The sequence below is a fragment of the Nipponia nippon genome, unplaced genomic scaffold, assembly GCF_047370975.1.
Source record: "Nipponia nippon isolate SJK-2023a ecotype South Korea unplaced genomic scaffold, ASM4737097v1 scaffold_5, whole genome shotgun sequence".
NCBI classification, from domain to species: domain Eukaryota; kingdom Metazoa; phylum Chordata; class Aves; order Pelecaniformes; family Threskiornithidae; genus Nipponia; species Nipponia nippon.
This window is the reverse complement of record NW_028262369.1, coordinates 76512913-76521562: the sequence shown is the minus strand read 5'-3', so window position 1 is coordinate 76521562 and position 8650 is coordinate 76512913. Positions and strand designations below refer to the sequence as shown.

The 8650-nt window shown below is 40.1% G+C and overlaps 2 protein-coding genes across 2 annotated transcripts in view; one reads left to right on the top strand and one right to left on the bottom strand.

The window, feature by feature from the left end:
- Positions 1-11: 11 nt before the first annotated feature.
- On the top strand, positions 12-7497 carry SCRN3 (secernin 3). Its single transcript, XM_009462094.2, has 7 exons — positions 12-233; positions 415-596; positions 1371-1570; positions 2260-2472; positions 5105-5267; positions 5616-5796; positions 6600-7497. The coding sequence occupies exons 1-7, from the start codon at positions 66-68 to the stop codon at positions 6753-6755; spliced, it is 1263 nt and encodes a 420-aa protein (XP_009460369.2). The 5' UTR covers positions 12-65; the 3' UTR covers positions 6756-7497.
- The window catches only part of GPR155 (G protein-coupled receptor 155), a 42059-nt gene continuing 35008 nt past the window's right edge, over positions 1600-8650 (bottom strand). Inside the window, exon 16 of the mRNA XM_087733513.1 lies at positions 1600-1987. Within this exon, the coding sequence (XP_087589639.1) occupies positions 1972-1987 (16 nt within the window). The 3' untranslated portion in view covers positions 1600-1971. The remainder of the gene's footprint in view (positions 1988-8650) is intronic.

The window sequence follows — 8650 nt, the reverse complement described above, 5'->3', positions numbered from 1 at the left end:
GCGGGCCGCGCCGCCGCCGCTCGGCCCCGCCCCGCCCCGCCGCCGCCGGGCCCCGCGCCGCCAGCATGTCCCCCCGCCCGCCGCCCCGCTCCTGCGACACCTTCGTGGCCCTGCCGCCCGCCGCGGCGGGGGGCCGCGTCGTCTTCGGGAAGAACTCGGACCGGCCGGCGGACGAGGTGCAGGAGGTCGTGCACTTCCCGGCCGCCGCGCACCCGCCCGGCGCCGCGCTGGAGGTGAGGGCCCCGCCGCGGGCCGCCACGACTCCTTCGGGAGGCGACAAAAAAAACCACCACCACCCTTTCATCCCGTTGTCGGTTCATTTTTAGCCCGCGGGTGGGCCGATTAATGAAGGGGAGATGCTCGCCGAAGCGACGGCGTGAAAGATGATTTGTCGTGTGCTCTGACTTCTTGCAGTGCACCTACATCGAGATTGAGCAAGTGGAAAAGACCCACGCCGTGGTCCTGAGCCGCCCCGCCTGGCTCTGGGGGGCGGAGATGGGGGCCAACGAACACGGCGTGTGCATCGGGAACGAAGCCGTGTGGGGCAGGGAGGAGATCTGCGACGACGAAGCTCTCCTCGGCATGGACCTCGTCAGGTTTGCACAGGCTCTTTTGGTAAATGGTACCGAATTCGGAATTTAATTTAAAAACATTTGGGTTGAGTTACATGGGGAAATAGGTGCTTTCACTTTCAGAAGACATGATGTGTCTCTTCTGCTGTTCTAGACATGGTTAAAAATAAGTGTTTCTTGGCACAGGCGTTAGATCTCTGCCAGGAGCTGGGAGCCCGTGGGAGGTACCAGGCGCTAGAACAGAATCTGCCAAGGAAATCACCAAATGTTTTTCTCTCTACAAAGTTTATACTAAACTGAGACAAGAGCCTTAGCTAGAGCACACCTGGACTTCAGGAACTAGTGTTTCTAGGGTCTGTTCTCATTTCCTGCTTCCCCCATCTTTTACACAAATATTTTTAAGTTTCAGTCTTAGCTACACATCTCCATGTAAATGACGACAGCTTCTTTTGCCTGCTGTCCTGGGTGCCTGTGGAACTCTCATTAACCTACAGCAGTCAGTCAGTTCTTCTTGGTACTGTTTCCCCCCAGCCCAATACCCACACGGGTCTTGAAGGCATTTCCTAGGAGCCCTCTCCCTGCCTTTCTGTATTTCCATTTGGTTGTTTTTCCCCATGTCAAGGACATACAGGACCTGCTTCAAACAAGCCCTTTAAATGACTTACTCCTTTCTCTTACCAGATCATACAAGCACCAGGTACATATAGAAATAGCATTCCAATCCAATTTGAATACTCAGGCTGAATAGTTTTATGTAAAGTCTATAGTTCCAAAAATAACGTGTTCCTTTCGTTTTAGGCTTGGACTTGAGAGAGCGGACACAGCTGAAAAGGCTCTTACCATCATAGTTGATTTGCTAGAAAAATACGGACAAGGAGGAAACTGTATGGAGAGCCACATGGCATTTACATACCATAACAGTTTTCTGATAGCCGACAGAAAGGAAGCATGGGTGCTGGAGACATCAGGAAAATACTGGGCAGCAGAAAAAGTAGAAGGTAGGGATGACGCTCTTTGCTTTAAACATTTCAAATGCAATGACAATTAGCAGTTCTCCACTCTTCCTTTACCATGTCATTAAGGCATCAGACTAGCCTCCAGATATGTACGTGCACCTGTAAACATCAGGAGTTGCTTCCTAGGGCATCAGTGTGGAGAGGCTAGCAGTTTCACAGAGGAGCTGAGTCACAGGGGGCCTTTTCAGAGTCAGAGATGACCACTTCTGCACTTGGAAAACAGAGGACAGCAAGGAGGTCAGCATGAGAATGACAGCAGTATGTATGGTCTTCAGGATGGTGGCAATCGATGACAATTTCAGTTGGTGACAGGGTAATACCGACAGGATTGATGCAGTGGGCCCTGAAGTGGCTGATTCCTCCAGTGGACTTAGAAGGACAAACTATGTCTTTGGAGGTCTAAGAGGAAGAATGTAAAGATGGGAATAATCAGGACAGAACCTGAAACATGATGTTGGCAACAGAAGTAAATGAGTCGGAGCTGAATGGCAGTGGAATTTCAATCAGAAGTATACGTATAGCCAGAGAGGGCCAAAAATAAACCACAGGACTTGCAGACCTTGTAGGAAACTCTTCAGTGCACAATTTGCTTCAGTAAGATAATTGTAAACAAAACACCAAGAAAAAGCACTCGATGTATTAAAATGATTCTTTCCTCATCTTACAAACAGGAGGTGTACGAAATATTTCCAACCAGCTCTCTATCACAACCAAGATTGACAGAGAACACCCAGAATTGAAGGAATACGCCAAAAGCAAGGGCTGGTGGGATGGGAAAAAGGAATTTGATTTCGCTGCCACATATTCTTATGTAAATACTGCCCGAATGACCACATCCAGAGGCCGATATTGTGAAGGCTATAAACTTCTCAACAAACACAAAGGTATCATTTTTGATATTTTTTCTTTTTAAGCTATGCAAAGCATTTAGTGAGCTACATTAAATCATAAATGATTAGACATCTGATGTGGGCAATCATTCACATGATTTGGTGAACCAGAACTTACTAGAATAACTTTTTGCCTAAAGGAAAAACACTGAACTTGAAGTCTTCTACCCATTTTTGCCAATTTGTTGATGAGGAAAAAATTAAAACAAGGGTCAAATATCGAACCCACACAGATGCAGTAACACCGAGAGGTCACATTATGACCATATCGCTAAATACTCCGTAAGACCTAGCTCTGAAACATTTTGATAGGCTATATATTATTACTGTACCTCTAAGGGAAAAAAAAACAGAGACTAAAACAGACTCCTAGTGGCTTGCAGCCACAAACAGAACCCTACAAACAACTTCAGTCTGGTACCGTTCATATAGGCCTAAGACAACAGCACAGCATTTAGATACATATCTTGCATTTATTTTTTGAGATTGGTTTTTAAATCTTTGTAGTTTCACTACAACTGCTACTCTGACCTTGTGTAGTCTAATAAAACACACTGAGAGCAGAATAAAATAATTTTCTGTACTCTAAGCAGGTGCTCCTAATCACTAACTTATTCACTTATTTTTCAGACCTCTATAGAAAGAAGGTATTACTTTTCTTTTAACTGCATCCACCTGGCAGGTTTTTGCTGTGTCTGTATTCACTTGCTCATTTGAAGTGATTATTGTGAACCAAAATTACATTGCACCCCTGTGTTTTTTTATTTATTTGGCTGAGCTCTGCCAGACCAGGTTTAGCATTTAGTTAATGCGTCAGAATGAATTACCTTTTGCTATCCTGCTCTAGTGATCACGTAAATCCTGCATTCATTTTGGGAATTGCAGGTTCTGAATACTGAAAGCATTTTCATAATACCTGTATTTACTTGTATTATAACAATGCTGAGATTCCATCAGTGTTTTCATTCTAAATCCCCATTTTCAGGCATTTACCTGAGCCATTTGAAAAATCACACTAGGTGTTCAGGTTATCAGTCTCATATGGTTTCAGTTTGTTTAGATTTATTTTAAATAGGTGCCCTAACTAAAAGTTATTTGGTTTATAGCATCAGTAAAATCACTGGTTTCTTCACCTACCCTTCCCAGCTTTTTCACACAGTGGCATTACAGTTTTTTTCCAGGCTGCCTACCATGTGAAGACCATTTTTAGATAAACATTATTTATATTACAAAAAACAGGGAATGTATTTCAGGAACACAAAATAATAAAGAAGTCTAGTGGAAAATATGCAATACCTTCTTTCCTGCTGGACAAGTTGCCAGCTTGCAGTTGACAAACTGACTGTTGCTTCTTTTAATTTCTTTGATTCATCTAGCTTGCTGATTTCTTGAATTCTCTGACTTTCCCAGGCAACTGTGGGAATACTTAAAGAGTGTTTCCTTGCTGAAATGTGGTGCTGCATGCCTGTCTACAGGAAATTTGAATCATGTATAAAAAAAATAATATTGGAGACATCTGAATTAGCAGCAGAGTGATTATTTTGAGAGGAAACAGCAAGGGAGTTTAAAAAAAATCTTTATGCAGCTAGAACTTCACTGAGGGAAACACTAAAAGATTAAGTGATAGATGATACCTTCAAGTAAAAAAAAAAAAAAAACCAGTGAATGAAATAATGTTTTTCTGTCATGAGCATACGCTCAACTGGTACACCAAATTTTAAAAGAAAACTACTGCAAGTGCTGCCATATTAGAATATTGGATTGCCTAGTGATAGCATGCCAGTATTTAAGCTTCAGTGTACACTACACGAACAGCAATATCATTAGAACGCTAGATGCAGAGGCATACGTGGAAAGGGTTTTGTTTGACCTGAGAATTATTATTTTCAGAGACATTTGGCACTATACCTCACATAGGTAGTTGATTAAGGCTTGTTTACAAATGGATGTACTATTGCAGTTTCTGTTGATTCTGAGTACAGAACATGTTGTTACTCCAGTGCATCCTTTCAATTGTCAACTTGAAGCCTAAGTGCTTTGGAAGGCCAGATGATTAAAATAAAATAAAAAAAAAAAAAAAAAGAAGAAAAAGAGAAGTGACAGTCTTGGTGTTTCTCATTTTCAAAGGTACACACAAAATCCATGCACAGTTGTTATTTTTACATTTTCAAAGCAATCTAGTGGTATTAACTGTGTACAAATACCAATAACTATTGTACTGATTTATCTTAAATTCCACACAGTGCTCAGAGAGTTCAGCCTGTAATTCAAGCTACTAATTTTCATCTGAAAAGTTACTGTGTGAATGACCATTTGCTAGCCATATGTATTTTACCTTTCTGGGAGACATTGTGTGTTGTCGTCCTCCCCCTTTTCTAAGTCATAAATGTTACAGATCATTATCACCTACTCTTTGAAATAAATACTTTGGGGAAAACAATAATATTTTTAAGTGTATTACGTATTAAGGTATGCTGTTAGGATGATTTTTTTTTTCTGCCAGCATGGACAAACTAAAATTGACATTGCTTATTAAAGGAAAAAGCAGCCAGTTGTAGAGAACATGCCATTTAGTTGGTATTGTAAGTAGCGCTGTGTGTAAATAATTGTATTGTATCTTAAATAGGATCTATCACTTCTGAAATAATGATGGAAATTCTTCGTGACAAAGAGAGTGGCATTAATATGGAAGGTGGATTTATGACAACTGGAAGCATGGTGTCTGTACTGCCTCAGCAGCCTAATCTGCCCTGTATTCACTTCTTTACCGGAACTCCAGATCCTGCGAGGTGATGTAGCAGCAAGTAATTAGGATAAAAAGTTGCAAATATCTAAAAGTGTTTCAATTTGTCTAATTATATTCCTTTTTGCTTTGCTTTTTTTTTTTTCCTCCTGAAAAGGCACAATCAAAAAGTAGGAGGAACATAATGTACATTATATGCATTAATGCTATCTACCAACCTACTTAGTGAAACACTGCTGTGACACTGACTTAAAAAATCTCCTAACTGATGTTTAAGACTTCTTTCCTAAAAGAAGGAATTAGAAGAATGGGAAAAAATACAGCAATCTACTGAGTCAACAGTTTTAACAAAACTGTATCAGTAAAGGATGTCTGTTCTATTTTCTCTTTCTAGGTCTGTATTCAAGCCTTTCATTTTTGTGCCCGGTATTACTCAGTTATTAAAAACTTGCTCCCCTACATTTGGTCATAATGATCCAGTTAAGAAGCAACCACGTTTTCAGAATAAGCCAGATCGAAGACATGAGCTCTATAAAAAACATGAAAGTGCTGCTGTAGTTATGGAAACTACCGAGGTACGTTGATTAAATTAGATTTCAATGCAAGCAGGTGGTTTATATAAGCTCCTTGCTCACAATTTGTTAATGTGATACCATTTAATGCCCTTTGATGGATTGTGAAGAACATTGTAGCGCACCAGAAGCCCATCGTCTTGGCATCTGGCAGGCATATGTTTCAAACACTAAAAATTGCAACTAGCACTTTGCTGTACCCCAAGGCCTAGCCCCAGACAACTATCTGTACTGCTTGTCTCACAGAGCAGCAGACCACACATACTCCCGCACTAGTCAGGTAACGGGGAAATGCTTGAGCAGCCACAGGCAAGCATACAGCTCCTGATAAGAGAGCACTTAAAACTCTTCAGGACCCTGGTCTCAGGCAGTGAGGGGGGCTTGCCTTTTATCATTGCTTGGTATGGACAGGAAAGGAAACAAGATCACAAAGATAGCTGGTCACAAAGGTGAAGCAGAGAGGTAGTTGCTTACTTTTAACAGTAGCATCTCTCCTATTTACAGATACATGTTCTAGAAAATAAGACATATGCCCACTTAAGTTTTGGTAGCACAAATACCTAGAGGAGCTTGAATTTTGTTTCTTTTCAGTCCATCAGATGAGGATGCAGGGAGATGAAGTGAGTGCGAGATATTGGGAAAGATATCTAAGAAAACCTGTCACGGTGCTAACTTCTACCAACACAAGCTTGTGCCCTAGAAGCTATTAAGAGGTTAAAATAAGGATAGTAGAGCAGAATTTTTTTAGAGTGAACACTACATACTCTGTATAGTTTTCAATGAAATACAGAAATTTCTTTTTGCAGGGCAAAGGTAAAGAGATGCTGAAGGAGATACAGGAGTTGGAGAAACAGAAGATAAGTGAAATGGAATCAATCCTGCAAAACGGATGTCTTGACATGAATGAAGTGGTTAACCTTTTTTCACAGTGTGTAGAAGAAGAACTCAAAATATATAGCTAAAACTACTATTCGAATGTGATAAAATTCAGTTTCGTGATTAACTTTTCTAATGAAGCGACTATATAGATTACGTCTTATTTACCAGTTAGTACGGGCAGTTTTAAAAAGGTGGATTCATATTCAGGCCAAACAGCTTTTGGTTGTATTAAGCAATGCTGAAAAGGCTCTTAAGAGCTCGGCAGTGGCTTTGTCTGTATGTGGCATAAAGCTGTCAGCAGAGTTTGATTTTGTCAACAAACAGATGCAATTAGAATATAATAGGTTGACTAAATTGTGGAACAACCCCATCCCTGGATGAAGAACACAAACTCAGATTTGGAGAACTCACTTCTAGTGTACACACATGTAGCTTTTACAGTCAATATAATCGTAGCAGAATTTCACATTGCCTGAATTAAAATGGCCGTGCTGAAGGACTTTCTAAAACTAGAAGCTATTACTTGCACTGAATAAAAAGGAAAGTGATGTGCAAGTCAAGTAAGATTGATATCAGTTGTTTGATAAAACCATTCTAAGATACGTTTCATATATGGACCTTCTACTCCTTCAATGTAAAATGAGGGTAAGAGTTCAAGGTATATTAAAACCAAATCACAGTTACAATTTTACCATGATTTGTTGTGAAATCTGATTACATGGAATTCAACAATGCAAGCATCCTGCAAGTTACCACACAATTTTCACCTCCTCGTCTATTTTCCCTACCCTGATACCAAAAAATAAATTAACTTATTTACATACAGTATGATTATTGTCAAATTAATTCTGCAATACACTTTATAACATCATGTAGGAGTTTTTTAATGTTCTTGAATTGTTACTTTTTAAAATCAGGCAACTAGAAAGGAAGAGGTTGGGGTACACAAGTATATACATGTACCGAGCAGGACACTTAAAAGTCCTTTTAAAATTTTTTCACTTCATATAAAGCCTTTTAACCATGACTTGTCTTGCCAAAGTTACTAGACTATGGAGTTGATTTAATTAAGCTTTTTGCCCTGCCAGGAACTCTTCCTCCCTGATGCTGTTTAAATGTAATGATCAATATGTGACACTACTTTTATTATATGTGGCAAGGGACAAACTGAGCAAACAACAAAGAAAGAAGATTCTGACTTCACTACATGATCGAGCAGGATAAAAAGGTATTACTGGAAGGAAAAAAAAACCAAACAGCACTTCTTGCAAACCTTCAGAAGAGAACATGTAACATGAAATGGAGCATTATAGCAGCAGCAGCAGTATGTGACATGACACAGCACCCCCACAGATTTTTCTATATTTAGTTTCTAGAATCGCCTCAGATGCTAAAGATGGAGCTACACACGTGCAGTTTTCTCATTTTGTAAACTGTTCTATCCCCCCACTGGTAAAAAAACCTAAGTACAGGCAAACAAAAGAAATCCATATACAATGAAGTTTGCAGACTGAGTAAGAAAATTACGAGCTTGGCAGAATTTGTTCTTCCTGACCCTACAATGAAAGTAGAAGTTAATTTGGGATACTGCGTTCACATCCACAGCAAGAAACTAACGGGTCAGGAAAGGTTCTTGAACGTTCTAGTTCTAGTGATCCTATGTGTACCAAGTGGCACTAGCAAGTAAGACTGAGTAGCAGGTAAGACTGAAAATAAGCTTGAGTTGATTGTGAACCTTTTGTACCTGTGTTGCCAACAAAATTTCTTAGAAGTTGAATAGTACAGTGGATGTTCGTGAACTGGAAGGTATATTTAATAAGATTTTGCTGTATTTACCTGTTTTCCTCATGTATGTCTATATTGACAATCACGTGTATCTTTATCCTATTTTGGATCATCACCTGTTCCACACTAGCTCTTTGATAACTTCAAAGCAACAATAAATGCCAGGCAAAACTGTGCTGGAAACCAAGGTATG

Bases quoted from the DNA above. Each gene is read 5' to 3' on its own strand.
- SCRN3 (XM_009462094.2), top strand. From the start codon at position 66: ATGTCCCCCCGCCCGCCGCCCCGCTCCTGCGACACCTTCGTGGCCCTG. The intron at 1,571-2,259 runs GTAGGGATGACG...TCTTACAAACAG, and splicing joins GGCAGCAGAAAAAGTAGAAG to GAGGTGTACGAAATATTTCC. The intron at 5,268-5,615 runs GTGATGTAGCAG...TTCTCTTTCTAG, and splicing joins GGAACTCCAGATCCTGCGAG to GTCTGTATTCAAGCCTTTCA.